This window comes from Erithacus rubecula, assembly GCF_903797595.1.
Source record: "Erithacus rubecula genome assembly, chromosome: 4".
NCBI lineage: Eukaryota > Metazoa > Chordata > Aves > Passeriformes > Muscicapidae > Erithacus > Erithacus rubecula.
This window is the reverse complement of record NC_136686.1, coordinates 50,144,989-50,164,898: the sequence shown is the minus strand read 5'-3', so window position 1 is coordinate 50,164,898 and position 19,910 is coordinate 50,144,989. Positions and strand designations below refer to the sequence as shown.

General features: G+C 36.9%; 1 protein-coding gene across 1 annotated transcript in view; it reads right to left on the bottom strand.

Moving 5' to 3' along the window:
• MAPK11 (mitogen-activated protein kinase 11) overlaps window positions 1–19,910 on the bottom strand; it is a 29,071-nt gene continuing 9,161 nt past the window's right edge. The window contains exons 2-12 of the mRNA XM_079303960.1: window positions 16,332–16,461; window positions 15,895–15,953; window positions 14,706–14,817; window positions 12,486–12,515; window positions 12,307–12,354; window positions 9,920–10,034; window positions 9,727–9,798; window positions 8,087–8,166; window positions 5,223–5,301; window positions 3,685–3,858; window positions 1–675 (exon numbers count right to left, since the gene is read on the bottom strand). Coding sequence (XP_079160086.1) covers window positions 602–675; window positions 3,685–3,858; window positions 5,223–5,301; window positions 8,087–8,166; window positions 9,727–9,798; window positions 9,920–10,034; window positions 12,307–12,354; window positions 12,486–12,515; window positions 14,706–14,817; window positions 15,895–15,953; window positions 16,332–16,461 — 973 coding nt within the window. The 3' untranslated portion in view covers window positions 1–601. The remainder of the gene's footprint in view (window positions 676–3,684; window positions 3,859–5,222; window positions 5,302–8,086; window positions 8,167–9,726; window positions 9,799–9,919; window positions 10,035–12,306; window positions 12,355–12,485; window positions 12,516–14,705; window positions 14,818–15,894; window positions 15,954–16,331; window positions 16,462–19,910) is intronic.

The following is a 19,910-nucleotide window of genomic DNA, read 5'->3' as shown; positions in this document are numbered from 1 at the left end:
TGGCAAGAGAAGAGAAAGATTTATTTTACTGACTTTCAACTGGTGTTAAGATTGCTTGAGAGACATTCAATACATGTGTAAGACCACCACAGATATGACTACATATGCATATTCTGTCTATCTCACTACCACGCCCTCTCTTCATAAAGGCACTAACTATAAATAGTACGAAAACAGATAAAATGCCACCAGAAAAAGAAAAAAAAGGATTGCTTGTATGGAGTTCTTGTTGATGCTTGTTTACATTCATGCTTCAAATGTACAATTTTAAAATTAATTTAAAAGGTCACCTTTATTTTGGCAATACAACTGATAAAATGAAACATGCAGAACACACAGCTGGACAGAACTCAGTGCATAATTTTGTCAGAATGAAGCAGTTCTTTACCACCCTTCGTGAGTTGGGAATACATTCATATTACAAGGCAAAACCCACCTACCCAAAACAGACAACATCTGGCTTCTGTTTAATTAATCTGTTTTTCCACATCTCCTCCAACATCTTTGGATAGTAAAATCTATGTCTGACCACAGGTTAAATTGTATGGTTATATTTTAACAGTCTTCATAGTGCAGCAAGGCAAGACAGAGCTGCCTGCATTCACTGCTCTATCTCCAGGCTGTCCATTTTTAAGTCGGGTGGTTTAAAGCTATTCACTTCTTCATAGGTAAGTTCTGTAGAGGGGGTGTAAGGAAGAGAGAAGAATTAGGCAATATTTTCTTTAAAATAAAAATATTCCAGATGAAACAGGTCTATAGATACATGTGACTTATGTGACTTGTAGTTTATATTTCCAGCCTTTTTAGCATCTAGATCCAATAATAGACTGAATTCACTAGGAATCCTCCTCTTAACCTCAGATTACAAATTAGACTCACAAATACTGTTTTTGCACAACATGACTGTCCCCTTCAACTACTTACTAAAACACACAGAACCTGAAATGAAAACATCAATTACATTGTCAGATGACCTGCCAAAATGATGTAATAAAAGACAATATGCAATGGAACATTGAATCTTTAATGTAAACTGTTAGTAAAAATGTACACTTTTAACTATGGAGAATATTCTTTATCATCTCTCAGTCAGTTGCCTTCATTTATATGTAATTTGCAATTCTGTGCTAATTTACTGGGATCCTGTGGTTTTTGTTTTTTTAATGTTTTACTGTAGCTGACTTATTTTATGGTACTCTGAAAAAAAATTCCCTTTTCTCTTAGAAGCATGTAACAGCTTTCATCAGGAAATTTTACTTCAGGTTCTGTTTTCCAAAGAGTGATGCTTAAGTCATATCAAACTCATGCCTATTAGCTTGTTTATTAAGTAACTCTGAGATAGGTGCTATGCCAGCAAGCATACCTAGGACTCCTCTAAAAAGGATGTAAAAAATCTTGGGACTGAATCTTGCTTATGCTTTGGTTGTGTTATGCTGTACCACTGTGTACAGTGATGTGTATCACTTTCAGTGAGGGATTTCTCTGAAGGAAATTCTGTGTGCAGGGCTCCAGGCATCAGAGGATTTGTTAGGCGATTTTGAGTGACTGATTTATGACTATTACGTAAAATTACAGGTAACCAAGGAGAAGCTACAGGTGACTGAACTTGGAGAAGGCAGTGTCCTTACAAATCAGACACCTGGAACTGTATTAGAAATTATTCTCATTGGCTGTGTGGTTTATGTTAATGAAACTCTTTACCCACTTCTCACTGCACCTACTCAGCAGAGATATGTACAACTGGAGCAACATCAGAGCAGAGAATGTATAACATTAAACTCTGAATAGCATACTCTTGGCCTCTAAAATTTTGAAATATTTTTTAACTGATTAAAGATGTCAATAAGAAATCTATGAGCTTGGGCTGCAAGGCTCAATGGAGGCCAAGAAAACTCTGAAGTGCATGATGTGTATGAAGTGTCTGAACTCTCATTTTACTCTGGTGCTCAGCCTCTTGAGATCAGGCACCACTGATTTTTAAGTTGAACAGAAAAAGAGCAGAAACATGCCATAAACTGTTGAGAAATTGAGTCATATTTCATCAACGCTATGTCACCTATGTTTTATGTCATCTCACTTAAATGTGGCTCCTGCTGTATTTGAAAATAAAAGGTTTATTCACCCAGATAAAAATATGGCTAGAGGAAAGAAGGAAAAGCAGCAAACCTGCTGTGCAAGTTTGGAGATTTTTGTCTCAGGCCTTTTTTTAAACTTGAATAAAGAAGGAATTTGACATGTAGTTCCATCAAGATCAATGATGTAAAAAATGATATATGATAAATGCCATTATAAATAATATGATACTGCCCTTCCAAGAGATTCACCTTCATGTCTTCAGTTTAGAAAGTGTTAAGCTAAGATTGTTCCTGAAATAATTTCAGTGGAGTTTCATCACAAACAGAAATCCGCTTTGTGACTCAGAAATTGTTAAACTTTCCTGTTAAAGACTCAGGCAACTGAAAAAGCAGCAGAAAAAAAAATCATCCACTCCTTAGTACAGCAGCAAATGAACACAGCTCTCAACAAACAAGATGTAGGCTGCCAGGTTTTGAAAAGGAGAGCATGTGTAATGAGCAAACAATGCCAGCCAATCCTCCCTGTTTGTACAGACACACTCAGTTTCTACAAAAGCCTTTCCAGGGCTCTATCAGGTTGATTTATTGTAGAGAGAGCCATGACCCCACTATTATCTTTCTTTAAGATATATCTGCTGCAGATAGTTTGCTTTCTTCCCTGTAATATCCAGGATAAAACATAGCACAAGTGGATGGCCATGAGTAAGACATCAGAGTACTCTTCATCATAAACCTAACCACTATGATAATGCATTTTTATCAAATCTTCCCTGAGCAGAAGTTACAGAGAATGCACATAGAAACAAAAGAACATTTATTTCATAGAAGGCATTTTTCATCTTAAGCCAATGAAAGATGTTAATTTCTAAACAGAAACAATTAGTTTTCTACAACATTATTCTCAATTTAAAATCTCTAGTAAGGAATTTTTAGAATAATACGTCCTCATTAGACAGTGGTGAAATTGGGCTGTACTTTTCAGTGTACTTGTAATCTAATGTTGAGCCACCTTACTTCCGTGATACTGCAGTGCAATACGATTGTGTTGCAAGCATGGAAGCTTGTTGCAGTATTTATCTAAGAAAGGTTTTGGGGTGCCACTCCCAAGTAAAATCATCAACTATCATCTCAAACAGGACCAATAGCATGGTGAAGTTATTAATCCAAATTCCTTTGCTATATGAAGGATTATTAACAAAACAGACATCTTTGAGGATAATATTACTTTCTGGTTCTGGTCTGAGCTAGTCCAGAATCCCAAGTAGTGTCACTTGCCCCAGGACAGTTACTTCAGCTGGGGATCTGACCTAGAAAACTAAAAGCAAAACTGAATGTGTGATTATCTTGTAGCTAGAATCAGCTTTTAGTTAAGCTTTCACTGGTACAGGGAATCTAGTAAGGAGATGATAGAAGGGGGAGAGTAGGCAAAATTCAGAGAGGAAATGTAACCCTTTCTGCCTGTCCAAACCCACAAGCACACATATGAACTTAGCTTGTTCGCCTGAGGCTTAAAAGTTCAAATTCCTCTGCCTAGAAATGGAGGAAAACTGTTATTTAAGTGAGGCTTTCTTCTGCTACATGTCTTAACTAGTGCCTGCAGTTGTGATACCTTTCCATTCATCTATGGTTCGCTCCTTGTTCTCGATGGACTCGTCGTAGAGCTCAGCCTCAGGTTCATCATCTGGATCGTGGTACTGTACAAAGTAGGGATGTGCAAGTGCTTCTGAGGCAGTGATCCTTTTATCACTGTCTAAAATAAGCATCTTCTCAAGAAGATCTACAGCTAAGGCAAAAACAGAAACACAGTTCAAAGGCAGAAGAGACCATGAGGAAATAAAAGAAAAGGCAACTGTTTACACACATCCTATTCTCACTCACCTTAAACACAATATTACTGGTAAAATTTGGGCAACGTAACAAGTAAGTTTTGAAGATTTTGTACTGTGAGTACAAAGAGAGCTGAAGGGAGCTTCTGGTTTGCTTGTGGCATGCACAAATGTTCAGTATAATCAGCTGGAGATCTGATTCACATCTTCAGCTATCCAAGGACTTAATTCTAAAAAGAACTGTGTGTGCTTATATAGTGATAGCCTGTGTTGTGCATTGTGTGCTTAAGTTTGCACTGATCAGAACCAAGCTAAGTAAATTGTTAAAAATAAAGTGTGAGATTACACTTCTAATAAACCACACCAATGCAACGATAAGATGAAAACCCCAAAGTAATTTCACAGGACCCAGTATAAACAAAGTATGTTTGAAGTTGATATTTGAAGTATACTAGAAACGAGAGAGAGTTGTATGGCTGAAATTAGTTTTTTATGGAAATTTTATTGTAACTATTACAAATACTATTTTTTTCATATAAGCATTGACATTAATTTGCCTTTAAGCTATTAATACATAGCATGCACACATGCACTTCAGGCAAATAAATCCCATTTTTTAATATGGAAGTGTTCCAAACTACTTTTATTTGTGAGAGTAAAATTTGTGTTAATACACAAAATTAATCTGAAGCATTTTAACTCACAGTACTTCCTTGTAATGTGTACTTGATGGAACTGACCTGGTGAGGTGCAGTGAGATGACTCTAATGACACAAGTGTCTCTTTTTTATATCACAACAAAAGTTCACATAAACATCTCTTTTGCACAGGCAGAACCAACTGATTAAACAGAAAAACTATTATACAGAATCAGACCAAAGGTCTGCCTTAGCCCAGTATCCTGTGTCCAACAATGGTTCATATATTCCCAGGAAATAATACTCCAAAGGGTCATTCAGACACTTATACTTCCTGGTATGTTCTTCTGCTTGCCAGCAATTTACAGCTCATGGCCTTCTGGAGCCAGAAGCGATGTCTCTAATCTAGACCCCATGACATTTTTATTTATTTCTGCTATGTACAGCTGGCTTTTGCTTTACATCCATGGACCATTTCCCTTTAGGAGGTTCCTGTAATCTCCATCAGAAACAAAAAGGCATAGGCCTCATGAAGGGAAAACAGTCCCAGGATGAAAGGTTATGCAATGCTTTTCTCACTGGTCTGATCATTATTATATGGGTTCGTACAACAAGGAACACAAGTAATGCTTGAGTTCCTATGTTAGTGAAAAACTTTATCTGTATCAGTCTGACTTTCTTACCTAATGGATTGGCACCACGAAACACTGCTTTCAAATCCTGTTGAGGCATATGTGGAAGAGATTCAATGTATTTTCTTGCCTAGAAAAAAGTCAATAAACATACCATATCCACAGGGTTAAATTTTGCTCAACAGTAACCACATCAACTCTAAAAAAACAGACATTATATTTTATATGTTTCTTATACATGGGAAATCCTCTTGATATAAAACCACAGTGTATGACCTTGTTTCAAACACTCACTCCTGTATACTGGGCAATAAGCAAGAGAGCTTTAAGGAGGCACATTTTGGTTTAAGGCTTGAGTGCCAGCACTTTAGTTTTCACCTGTGCTTACTGGTTCATTGTAGAATATCCCCAGGGAACACATGCATGCAATGCTCAATCAGAAACTAAATAATCTTTCAGTTACCCTCAGCAAAGTGGCATAATTCAATCTGCAGCCCTCCCTCCTCTCTCTTCTCTGGTGAGACACAGCTTCACTAACCAAAGAGCAAATTCTGATACTCCATTGGAACACATTATCAAACAGATGTTTGACAGAATTTAGAGCTTGCACTTTCACTGTGGCTGTGAAAGGCTCATCCAAACTCAGCTAGTAAAACCTTGTCCAGACATAGGATCCACAAACATCAGCCTGATGCTACATGAACTACGAATTTTTAGGCTGAGGTAGATGGGTTGGCAAGAGAAGGGGCTGCATACTTGGATCAGACAGAACAGGGAATTCTTAAAAGGAATTGTCAAAAAATAAGCAGATGGTTATTCCCTAAATCCATAAAAAAACCTCAGCTGGTCCTTGGACAAACCCTAACCCTTTTAAAACATGTTTGTGTTACACAGACATCTCTTCACATTTAGCAGTTCTGTTAGAAGGACACTATCTACAGAAGGCTAATTAAGCATCCTTGGATTATGGAAAACAGCAACTAATCAACAACTAATCCTAACATGACTGAACAAGATGCTGTGAAAATTACCTCCACTTTTGTCCAGAAAACAACATAGACCTATCAAAGTGCACTTACTAGCCTGCCCCCTCTGATTATATACTCACCACAGAAACCTGTGAGAATCCCAACATTTAAATTATTCTGAAATGCAATTACCATTTAAACATATTCATGAACATGTTCATATTAACATGGAACACTGACAAACACCTCAGTAACTTGTGCTGAAACATCCAAGGAGGTTGATCTTTTAGTTTCCAGTTCTTTAATCCTCTAATTATAACTGAAAATAGGCTGGGTATTTCAGCAAATCTCTGATATTGCTGTCACAGGAATGTTAAGAAATTGTCCATGTCTGCAAGCTGCATTAAGAAATATCTAAACAGTAAGGCCAAACTACATGGTAAAGAAGAACTAGAGTGAAGAAACTCCCTTGTAGCTGGCAATTACCTCCAAGAAAGGTATGCATCTCCTTTGACATTGCTCCTCTAATCAGGCAGCAGCAGCTCACAGGTGACCTAGCAGCACTCCTGTTCATTAACCTGGTTTTTGTGTCCTGCCTGTGCTCTAAAGATAAATTAGCCCAAATAAAATATTTTCAGGATTCCTGTACCTCACTGATGTATGCTCTGAAACACAAGAAATTAAAAGAACAAAGCATGTACTATTTCCACTAAGTATTTAAGGTGTTACTCTCAACAATCAAAAAGCTCACTAATTGTGGTTAATTACACATTTGCATACACTATTGACAATGTGTTACAGCAAAAACTGTAGGATCTTAATAACACATGAAGGCTACAAAAGGACCTATGAGACTATACAAGGACCTAGGACAGCACAGTCTGAGATTTGTTGGTTGATGCAGTCCCTAGCAAAAGGATGGATGCTTACTTAGCCTCCTGCCCCAGCCATTCATAGGTGCTGGGTACCCAAAAACTCTGGGACTGTGTATTGGCCTGTGATGATAAGGTTTCATTGTGCTTGGACCTTCTAGAAATACAGGGTTGCTCTGGCTCTCCTACTGCTCCTGCTTACTTAACCCACTAGTGTATTCATTAGTAAGGTGAAAGGAAACCTGTCAATATATACACAGGCTGAGAAATACTCATTAACATTTGTCTGAGGTGTATACAGAAGAGGTTTTAAAAAACAGCTGCAGCTCAGGAGGTATCAGTGTGCTGGTGTTTATCTGAACTCTTACATTGTGCCCATCACCTGCCTTTATCAAACAATACTCTCATTCCTCACCTGGCTATCCAGGTTACTGCTTACAAGGAATCTTCTAAGTGTCACTTCAGCAGAGAATTAAATGGAAATTGTTCATTTACTAGATTACTATTTTAAAGAAGCCACATAGAAAGTTAAAAAGACCACTCTTAACTACAAATATGATCAAGAAATTGGACCCCTGCAAGCATTTAGAGAGATGAATAAATACAATTTTCAAATTAGGGATCTAAATAGAGCACTGACGCAGAACACACATTATTTGATTCAGATACATCTGTGTTTAGAAACCTTACAACAATGGAAAACATACAGATTACAGAGACATCAGATTTAATGGCAACAATATAATGCTCTGAGCTGAGCACCAGTTTGAATTTTTTAAATTATAAGAATAATTGAATGATAAACAAATTAAAAGATCATCACAACTAATTTCTTAACTCTGCAAAAACTGAGTACATGAGAACATGTGTCAAAATTTATCCAGGTGACATTTTGAATGCCTCCAAAAGCTATTTTTTTGAATGGTGGCATTCTAGCAGCAAAAAACAGAGATCATTTTAAGATACTTGCTCATTTCCAAATCAGAGTGTCTGTGTAACACAGGCAGTGACATACAATGCCAGTTAGAGAAAGAATTACAGAAAGTCACTTAACTGAATGAAGCTGTGAACTCACATGTTCTGATGATATCTTCTTCAGAAGTTCTGAACTGGGTGTGCCCACAACTTCCATTATTCTCTTTAGTTGATCGATATCTGCATAATTTCAGGGAAATAAACAGCACACAGTCCTTCTGGGTTTAGGCAGTTAATGACCTTCCATGCACGAAACTATGATGCTTAAAACCACTCAGCGAGACAATTCCACCACAGCTCATGGAAAGATATCAATTCATACCCACTTAAGACTAGTCCTGGAGTACAAAACTCTCCACTGTACTATATTAACTTGTCAGGTATGGCAGCTACATGAAAAATATTGCTTTTCTGTCCTAGTTCCCAATTTATTACATTCTTAAGCTTAATCTTAATAGCATATTAATGTTTCAGTGATATGAGTGATTTCTGAAAATCTGTCTAATATGATACACAGCTCATAGGCCTAGATAACTAATCTGAAGACTGGCAAGTGAAAAGTTCTCATTTAGTATCTTTAAAAATTTGCTTTATATAGGTCTCAATATTAAAAACTTTGAAAATGGTTATTTTTCATTGTCACCTAGGACCTGTAAAGTATATTACATTTTTATAGAGATTCAAGATTATTTTGCAGCTTTATTTAAATTGATATAATCATATAGTTGTAGACAATATTTCATAACAAAAAAAATCTTATTTTTTGCTAACTAGATATATTGATTTTTTCAAATACTACATATCATGCAATCAGTCTGAGGACAGTCATCTAGCAATGATGATACACCTGGAGAGTGCCTGTGGTAACAATAGAGTCTAATGATGCTGAGCACAACAGAAAGGCCAGTGCAATTCTAATGTCATGATGCTTTGCACCCAGCAACAGCTTAGTATTAGCAGAAGTGTTTGTTCTTTGAGGGGTTTCAGAGTAGCAAGAAATGTCAATATTCAGTATAAAAGAATGTGCTTTTGTTTCTCATAATAAAAGCTTGATGCTGCTATTTCCTCATTCCTTATTATGTGTTTTTCTTCAGTTTTCTTTTATTATTTTACTGCTCTCCTCAGAAACATCTCTTTTTTGCTCCTGCCAGCACAGGAAATGCCAATGGAAATCCCTGATGCTCCATCAGGTACCACAGAACAGTGCTGCAGAAAAGAAAAGGCTTTGTTGCTCCTGTGGCATTTCTGGAACTACTTGCTTCTTTTAATACAATAGGATACAACAGACCTATTAATTCACTCATTATTTAAAAGATAACTTATTTGCATTTTCTGGAACTTTCAGCCTAAAAGCAGTTCTATTTTGTTAAATCGTATTAGCTCATGAAAAAATAGTGCTTTTACTCAGCTTCAGTTTTAGCCTATGTTGTTTCAATAACATACACACATGGAAGAAATCTACCCTGTTGTAACTAGGTTATTATTTAAATACAGATACACAAAATAATAAATGTAACTTTTTGGTGTTTAGGAACATCTGTTACTGGCTTTTATCCTACCAGTGGGTCTCATATTCAGTTGTCATATACACTGAACTGAAAGATTAGCAAATTGTTTACTCTTTTACAAGTTTATTACCTCAAAATCATGTCCATAGAAACACTCAAGTCCTTAGGGAAAAAAAGGGAAGAATTAGAAAGTGTTTTTTTAGTTCTATTTTAAGTTTTATGTTAAGGATACAATCATTTCCTGGAAATAGAGCCTTTCCCTTCAATAGCTCTGCCATGATACATCCAACAGACCATATGTCAACTGCCAAAAAACAGAGACAGAAGTGTGTACAATTAATCAGAGATCCTTAAACACAGCTGCTTCTTGGTTTAAAACTATCACTACATCCAGCTGTAGCAAAATACCAGCCTTCACAGTTTACCTGTTTGATTGTAGTGCATCCAGTTTAACATAATTTCTGGAGCTCTGTACCATCTTGTTGCAACATATCCAGTCATTTCATCATCGGTTTGACGAGCTAAACCAAAGTCTAAAATCTACAGAATAAAAATAAAATGATAATTTTAAGAAACCCCTTTCACTTTTACAACAGGTCCTTATTTCCCATTACTCAATTCTGAGTTTTCTGTAGTCCCTCACTGCAGATGAGCTCATCTGTTCTCCCTGCTGTATCCATACAGCCTCTGGTGCTGCATTAAGATATTTCCACTGTAATGAACCTGGTGCTTTGTTCTCCAATGCAGACTTGATATTTTGCCTTGAGTTCAATTTTCCACTGACATTCATTTAATAAAAATAAACACTGTTGCTATAAAAAATGAAGTATTATTATCATTTAGGAGTGTTTGTGTAAAACACTAACAGCAAGTGCCAGTGGCCATTTAAAGACCAAATAAGCTGATCACAAATCTGCAGAATTTCTGTTGTCTAATTTTCTTATGTCTAAGCATTTACTCAAATCACACATTATCCTGATGCCACTAGGAGAGAAATGTATATACTGTGTAACAATGTAAATTCAAATCACACCCCATTTGTTTTCAGTAGAACTTGCCACCAAAACACAGGAGTTCTCTTTATGTACACAGAGGCTTGATGGGAATATGTTCCCCTGCAGATTCTTTCCCTCGTTAAGTTTACCTTGATGGGAAGTTATTTCAACTGAATTTTCCCATCTCATTTCCTTGCTTTCCTCATTTCTGTTCTTTTCTCTGGTTACTCTATGTCCCACTAATTATGGACCCCAGCTCTAAGAGTGACTGCCCTTAAAGGGTTCCATCTGAGCCTCAGTGCTGCTCAGTGGGCCAGCCAGCATCTCTTCACATAGAAATGTATGATTGTTGACTATCTCCTGTGATGAGATCCAGGATTATTTATTAAGCTGATGGCTAATCCTTTTCATAGGGAATAAGAAAATTTCAAGAGTATAATTCAAAATTCCTCAATTATAATCCAATTAAAAGATATGAAAAGCCTAAAGAAAAATATTAAGATATAAATAATTAACATCTTTACTTCCAGTCTAGTTTAAAAGCTTAATTTATTTCTCAAGGAAGTGAAGAAAAATGTATGAGGCAAACAAGCACAACTAAAGGCATAAAACTCAAACATTAACGCCTTTATTTTTATAAGGATTTTGGCAATATTTTTCCTTAACAACTGATCCTTTCCATCAAATGTATGCACATACACACATTCTTTCCTTCTATTTCCTTTTTGCTAGTACTTGGAAATATCCACTAGTTTGTCCAGCTAAAAATAATTTGAGGAAGTAAAGCTATAAATAGAAATAAAGCAGAGAGCAGTGTAACAAATGTTAGACAGGGAGGTGCACAGATTTCATAAAAATAGAAAAAGACAGTAAAAGTCTCCTTTACTTACAGTAAAAAAATAAAATACACATTTTAGAGTAGATGATCAAACACAGATGACCCACAAAATTTCACAGATGCTGAACATACATGCATGAAGACATTAAAGAGATAATCATTAAACTTGCTGAGCATCTGCAAGTGTCACTAAATCAAACAGGAACTACAGTTCTCACCACAGATCTGGATTAGTGCAAGAACCTAACTGCACTGCTTTTACTCATTACTGTGATTTTTTTGCTGATCTTGTGGCATTTGGACTCTTTTCTTAAATCCCTTGCAGCTGGAATAAATTGATTACATCAGAGTCTTAGAAACAGGAATAAAGATGTTTCTGGCTGTCCTGGAGAGATGTTTAACTTCTCATTCTTAAGCTTAAAGGCTTAGAAAGCTACAAGACATCATTTCCTCCTCCAGAGTCTCATGCTTACTATGCAGTATCATATCACACAGACATACTAAGTGTGTACATCAAAATAGCAAGGATTATAGGGTTCCTTTTTGCTGGTTGGGCTTTTTTGTTTGTTTGTCTGTCTAACTGCCTGTAACTGGTAATACTAGTATATTTTTGCCATCATTATTTAATTTATCTTGTATGTTCTATAGATAGAAAAATGAAAGTTGTTATGAGATTTCATCTATATATGGCAGATGCATATTACAGGTCAGACTCTCAAGATATATTCAGTTAAATACTCACTCAAGGGTCAAGCTATTATCCATGTACCACCTGTGGGGTACAGAGGGATTTTGCAAACATATTTGTATTCATATTAAGTTAACATTTGGGAAAAAACACATTGTTCAAGGAAATGGGCAAGTAGCAAACACACAAAAAAATTAATGGAATGAACCATAAAAAAGAAAACTAACATTATCTTAGAAAACTGTCATCTTGAGAGTTTTTGCAACACTGTTACAAGAGCATGATACCCACCCTCAGCTCACAGTCTTCATTTACAGCTAGGTTACTGGGCTTCAGGTCCTGTAGCAGAACACAGAGTTAGTCAAGTGCTACTTCAACCTTTTAAAATATATTGTAACTATATCTTAGTAACATTTGATGCACAGAGGGACACAGTCCATTCATTTTTGTTACCTCAACGCTGAACTCACCCGATGGATGATCCCAGCTGAGTGAATATACTGTGAAACAAAACAAAACAAAAAACAAGATTTGAAGTTAGAGGTGAAGAGAGGTCAAAGACACTTGTCTTATTTTTTTTGCTTCTGCAACCGACTGTTTTATAAACAGAAAATATTTACGTCATATCATGTTTTCAGATCAGAGATATGTCTAACTTCAAAACCTTCCTGTTTTGTCTTATCCAAAATTGGATATTTCAAGAAAGGTAACCATGAAGACTAGATTCTACCATTAAAAGCAGCATTCACAGTGATTCTTCTGTATAAAGGCTCTTACCAATTTGGAATTTGTTCCAGCTTTCCCTGGATGTCCATGTTGATCAGCTAGTGGCTAGTAAAATCAGTGGCCTATGGTTGACTCCTACATGATAAAAGTCACCTTCCCATGCTGTGAACATTGATGTGGGTGAAAGAAGCCACACCTGCACTCTGGGACAGTTAGTAACCAAAATACCCACCTAAGCCACAGCAATACTTCAGGTCCACTTTCAAAGCAATACTTCAGCGGCTATTTCGTGTCTCTGCTATTTTACATAAAACATTTAAAATAAAAAAACCAAGAACAGCTTACTCTGTCATTACCTATCATTCTCTAGTTAGGACTAACAGCAGGTTTATCTATGATCTTATCAGCCAGCATGAGCGGGGGGGGGGGCCTTGAAAAGCTTCTATTCTCTAGAGGTGAACTCACCTTTTTTAGGAGAGGGGATTATACACAAAACCTGTATAGCAACTGGGAAAACTTAAAAGAGAACACAAGAGCATTATTCATGCTCCAGACCTAAGAACTGTTTATCAGAAGGCAGGACCACCTCTCAGTGTTCCTCACAGCAGCTGCAGGCAGCTGAATGGACAAGAAGTCAAAACACTGCTATTAACAGAAGAAGCTGTGTCCCTGCTCTGCTGACAACCAGAGCAGCCCCTCCTGGTGCCCCCAAGCAGTCATATACAGGATCAAATGTTTTTTGACTAATGCGACATGAGAATTTCAATTCCAGAAAGAGGAACCACCCCTCCCCTTTGAAACAGAGCCAGAAATGCACCTGAGTGCATTTTTGAAATTAATATTCACTTAGAGCACAATTCTTACTATTACTTAGCTTTGACACAACATAGACTTATATTCAAAACTACAAGCTGGATAATTAATGCCAGAATCAATTTTCCTAACTAAGCTATTAACTCATGTAAATGAGACAAAGCAATTAAGGACTCAGTTGTGCAATTTTTATTCACTAAAATCTGCACTTAAAGTGACAGAATCTGCATGCATGAATAAGAATTACTGTCTCAGGCACAAGGTGAGTTGCTGAAAATCATGTAATAAGTATATTTCAGAGCCAGTATTTACCATGGCTTGCTTTCAAACATAATTATTTTCCATGTCTAAAATATCAATTACTGTTAAGTTAGCTAGTAAAGCTGCTGACCTCTCTCTTTTCTGTTTGCTTATATCTTGGGAAAATCCATACTGGTTGGAGAACCTAGTAACAGGAAGCATTACCTACATTTTCTTCTGTTTGTGGACATTTACATGTTAATCATCATCAAACTGATACATAATTTGATTTTTTAGGAAGAAAATTCAGCTGTAGATTCATTGCCAATCACCTGTGTTATTAAAGTGTATAAATTTTAACTGATATGATGAAAGGAAATAATGACTTTACAGGCAGAGTAAATCCTAAGTGATTGTGTGCAGCATCATACATTGATGGGATGAATTTCTACTTCCAGACATTTCCCAAAGGACCCAACTAACTTGGTTATCTATTCATCCACGTGACACTCTCTACAAAAATCAGGACTGTGGTTTTTTAAAGTGGCTCATGTCTTTCAAAGCACAAATGTGAGTTACTTTCCATATTATTCTTTATCCATTTCACATTCTTCAGAGTTTTGAGACATGTTATTGTCCTGCAATAGTAGTTGAAACAGTCACTGATCTAAAGTTAATTTTCAAGGGGAGTATTCACGTGCATTGTGCATGCAAACATTGGTAGGCCTGGGGGTTTATTTCCAGTTAGAAAAAGTATCTGATAATTTCTGAAATGCTTGCTACTATTTGTGTACTTTTAAGATATTAAAAAAAAAGTGTTTAAGTATGCTCATTGCAACCAACTAGTTCTTACAACATTTAGATTGCTGACTCATTATTACAACATTTAGATTCCAGGACTCAGACAGTACCTTGAGACCTCGAAGTAACTGATAGATGAGAAACTGTATATGATCATCTGTTAACTTCTGGCACTTCACAATGTTATTCAGATCAGCACCCATTAAATTTGTCACAAGATATCTGTGAAAATAAAGAAGTGAGGAAAAAAACAACACAGAATGGCAGAACATAAATTCTTCTGGAAGAGCATCCACACAGGTCATGTAGATTCCTTTTCCACTGTCTACTAACACATTTTGTATCCTTTAAATGGGTTCTAATAATGCAATCACTGCTTGAGACTTAACATAATGAAAAACAAAAATCCTTGCAGTATGTTAGAAGCTTTTACCTCTGTTTTCTCCATGACACACAACAGCAGTGATAGATGCAACATATTTTTCAATGAAGAAGAAGCCTCACCCAACATCAAAGTGGCAGCCTGAGACACCAAAACTACAGGACCTGCAGGGCCCTGGAATATCTGATGATGGAGGGTAGCAGAAATGAGAGTGTTTTGTGTAACTTCCCTCTCTGCTCCCACTGGAAATTTTATTTTTCAACAAATTTTGAAGAAACATTGGTTCTTTGCCAAATGCAGTGCTGGAACAAAAGTATACATCCGTCATACCCAATTCCCATTTGTGTAATTTTGCCCCAGAGTGGCAAAAAGGGTTTGGTCACTAATTTCCACTGAGACAAAAACATGCCAATTACTATTTCCTCTGCTAAATTGTTTACTTAAGTGCTTATACAATTACAACCAAAAGGAAATCAGCATAAATTGTATGTTTGACTCACGCCAAAATATACCTAGTTTTACATTAGCCAGGTCTCTAGCCTAAATTTACCTTATCTCAGTTAACTAACAGAATACCTTCCTTCATTCCTGAGCTCTGCCATCTCTGTATGAAAAACAATCTACAGGTTACAAACACACAACTGAACTGAAAAAGTTTTAAGTTTACTGGCATTTATGCAGCATTAAAACATTTACCATATACCTTTCATCTAATTTAAATAATCTAAATTTTTATTTAGAAAAGTACAAAAATTAGGTCCATCTCCTTGCCTCCTCTTCTGTGGGAAAAGTTGCAAAAAGATTTTTACAAAGCTGACTGGCTGAAAGTCTTCTAGAAATGCATGTTCCTTCTTTTTAAAACCAGAATGATATTCACTTACTTAGGAACTAGTCAGAATGATTTAACATTTACTTACACTTCATTGAAGTTTTCTATTGATGTTGCAGGTGTAAAAACATCTAGCAGTCCTATAACCTGTCAGGTGAAAGAAGGGGAAGGAAGTGACATTTTATTTCTACAAACCTGAGAAGCAACATGTAATTTGTATTGACAGTGCTCAATGCTTTTGGGAAAAACTTACAAAAACAAGACATATGGTCATCCTGAAAACTGACATAGTATCATCTCAGGTATCACCTCAACCATCTTAATTACAATCTTAATACAAAGAGTAAAAAAAATGATAAAGGCAGAAGAATTAATGTCACATCACAGAAAAGCTGACACATGCCTTAGATGATTGTTATACTTTAGATTTTGCACACTTTAATGAGTTTTCTTGAAATTATGCAAACTTGAAGTTATGTAAACTTTTGCAATGGAAAGCCAAAGGGAAGAATCACTCCCGCTTACGTTCTCATGCTTCATGTGCTTAAGCAACCGAAGCTCTCGGTAGGTCCTCCGGGCATGGATAAGTGACTGAAAAGGTCTTGAAAGCTTTTTCACTGCCACCTTCTGTCTTGTTTTGGTATCATAAGCTGAGCTAGAAGAGGGAAAGAAAAAGTCCACGTTGATGGCATGTTCTCCAGCAAAGCTCTCAGCTGGCTCACTGAAGGAAGCTGTACTCTCCTGAGGGCTCTCACCCCTTCCAGGGAGCTAGTCAGCAGCAACTGCTGAGTATTCAAACACAGGTCCCTTGTTTTCCATCTAGAAAACTACTAATGCTTATGGTACTGTTCAGGACTCATCCCCAGACAACCCTTTCCCCAAATGGCAGGAAAAGTAACCAGACAATTAGCTCAATTTGTGCAGCTCCAGCCTCCAGCTCCAAGGCAGGGCTCATAGGGGATTCAAACTAAAATTTGTTCTTCCTGAGCAAATTGGAACCTTTACTAATTAGAGGAACATTGCCTTTGTATCTATGAATATTAATTATTATGTAACCATTAGCTTGATAGAGAATAAAGTCCCCAAACTGGTATCAAGGTAGGATGCTGAGATAACCCTGGCCATGCCTTCCCAACAAGTGAAGAATGGGCACACCTTATACTCCAGCCCACACATCCACAGCATGTGCTTAACATCCCACAGATGGAGGTGCCCTGCTGAAGAGGACACTAAATATACAGGTCAGTATTTTCAAACAAAGGAGACCCACACTGTTTTGGGCATTAGAAAGACATGACACGTACAAGCTATAAAAAATTATGTCTGATATGTAGCACAGGGATAAAAATGATCCCTGTATGTATTAGTTCATGACACTATATAGTACAATTAAAAAAAGATTCTGTTACCTCCTCTTAAGAAGGAAAAGATTTCTCTCAGTGGTTACTCCTACCTATGAAGTAATTGTGTTCAACTGCAGTACCTGGGAATTCTCTGTTTAAAGAGTGGATAGTGCTATGTGTATTGCTAGAGAGCACTAACAAATCAAGAGCCTGCCCACATATTTATCTTACAGAATTTTTTGGAGTTACAAACACGAAAATTAAACAACATGAAAAACACATGGAGTAGAATGTCAACAGTCAGCAGTCACATCAAATGCTATTAAATTTTTCTGCACAGTGTTTTAAACACTCCCACAAATCGTTGTAGAGACAAATCGCTGCTAGAGACAAAAACATTGGTGATTCCTGGAGTAGCTTCCAAATTAACACACTGTGACATGCATTTGGTGCTATGCTAAAGTCATGAAGAGCCAAGTGAAGAGCAAAGCCTCTATCTGCAGGAGAAGGTGGTGTTTCTAATCAGAAGAAACAAAAGATCCAATCAACAAACATGCAGGAAGAACAGGGACATCCAAAAGGTGAGTGTCCTAGAATCAACCCAACCTCCTGCAAGGCCAATCCAGAATTTCCTAAAGAATAGAAGCAAGTAGATTTAATCAACAAGTTTCCTGCAGGCTCTGTGGAAGGAAGGAGTTGCTCATGAGATAAATGACATAGATAAGCTGATTACTTAGCTAGTTTTTTGCAAGCATCACAGAAACTGATCTTCTGACAAGTTTTAAAGGTGTAGAGTGCCGTGGTTTTGCTGAGCACCTCAGAAAGAGCATTTCCTGAGGAGAAGAAAGAATGCATAGGAAGAAGGAAAAGACTGGTATCACTCTGATGAGTGGATGGAAGGGATACAGCAGAGAAAATTGTTCCAACAGTGGGGCAGGGACAGATTTATTCAGGATATGAAGATGCTGTGCAGCTGAATTATATGGAGCAGCTCAAGGAACACAGTGTGAGAAGAACCAACAACAGAAATATCCTAAATTCCACAAGACTAGCCACAAGAACAACATGAAGGTTCTAAAGAAATAAAAAGGAAGTCAATGCTTAGCTTCTAATATAAACAAAGATTAAATTTAATTTCCTTCTGTTTAGTCATGGCCAACAAAGCCACTGGAGAACACTGCCAAGTCTCACAAATGCACACTGTCCACAGCCTATCCAATTTTTGGGGGAAAGGAAATGTTTATCCAGGTAAATAAATAACATTGCTCAAAACAACAGTTTGCTTAACATCTCAGCTTTTCTGGTAATCCACAAACCTTCCCACTCATGCTTGTACCAGTCTGTGAAATACTGTATGCATTATATAAGACCAGGAAGAACTAGATTTTAAATCCCATTATAATGCTAAACATCACTCTCCTCCCAATTCTAAGTTCAAATGTGAGTTTCAGTGGTTTAAAAAATCACTGATCTTCAAGATGAATTGCTTTTTATCCTTTGTATGACTCAAGGCTGCAAAGCTTTCAGATGGTACAAGGCACAATCTTTTTAGCTTCAGTAATTCTTATGACAGCAGCTTTTTAGACCCAAGATGGAATCACATAAGGAGAGAGAATGAAAAAGGAAAGAGGAAAAAGGAAAGTTGAGTCCTGAGACCTCCAACAGGAAATCATGCATTGAAGCTGGATGGCTCAGGGATGGATTTGGTGTAAATAAGTGCTCCAACACTCAACTAACTACCACATTTTAATCAGAGCTAATGCCTTCAGACTCCGTTCTTGCCTGGCTTACCATCATCATAATTCAAGTTATTAACAGCAAAGCATCCAAAAATATGTTTCATGTTCTTTGAACTGTCTTGTTTGCCAGATTCAAGGAGGACTTGCATATGTGATCTCTGCTACTGCCTCTGTGATCACATTTTTAGACTAGATCTTCTGTTTTGCTATTAAAAAATCATAGCTACAATCTGGTTTGTCTCCTGAATCTCTCATCAGCCACTGAGTAAACTATTAGGTGGCAGGATGAACTGCTCCCCTTTCTGTGTGATTTCCCCATGAAGGCTCAGCTTTCAGAGTGTCCCTGGAGAGGACATCTCTGGTTCCAGTCACAGCAAAAATACGGACCCACCTGTGCCTGGCACCTGTAAATCCTTCCTTGGGGGCCTGTAACCAGCATGATTAAAATGACTGAAAATTGCTTCTTAAAAAAACCCCAAACACATGCTGGTAACTGGTTAACAGGGAAGAAAAGGGTTGGAGGCCCTTTGTCATGGTTTAACTGCAGCTGGCAACTAAGTGCCACTGCTGCCTGCTCATTCCCATCCACCTCCACCTCAGTAAGAAAAAGGAAACCTTATGTGTTGGCATAAGAACCATTCAATAATTGAAACAAAATATTATAAAATTTAATCATAATGCCAAATAACACTACTTTCTATCATAATTTAGAAAGAAATAGATTCACCCTGATCTTCTTAGTTAAAAGAAAGAGTTTTGTAACAATCTTACCAATAGCTTTTTCAACATCATCGTTCTTGACCCAGAACCCATCAGAGTTATGACACATTTTTTGCTGTCTCTCCTTTTCAAGATCAAGGATAAAAAGTCATTATTCTGCTGGGATGGCATCATTTTCACACAGATTAGAGACTTTGGTTTAGTGTGATTTTCAATCATTGCTTAAATTAGACTCACCTTTTTAGTGTTGTCAAATCCTACATTTAATAATTCTATTGAAGTTCCACTAGATGAAATATCAA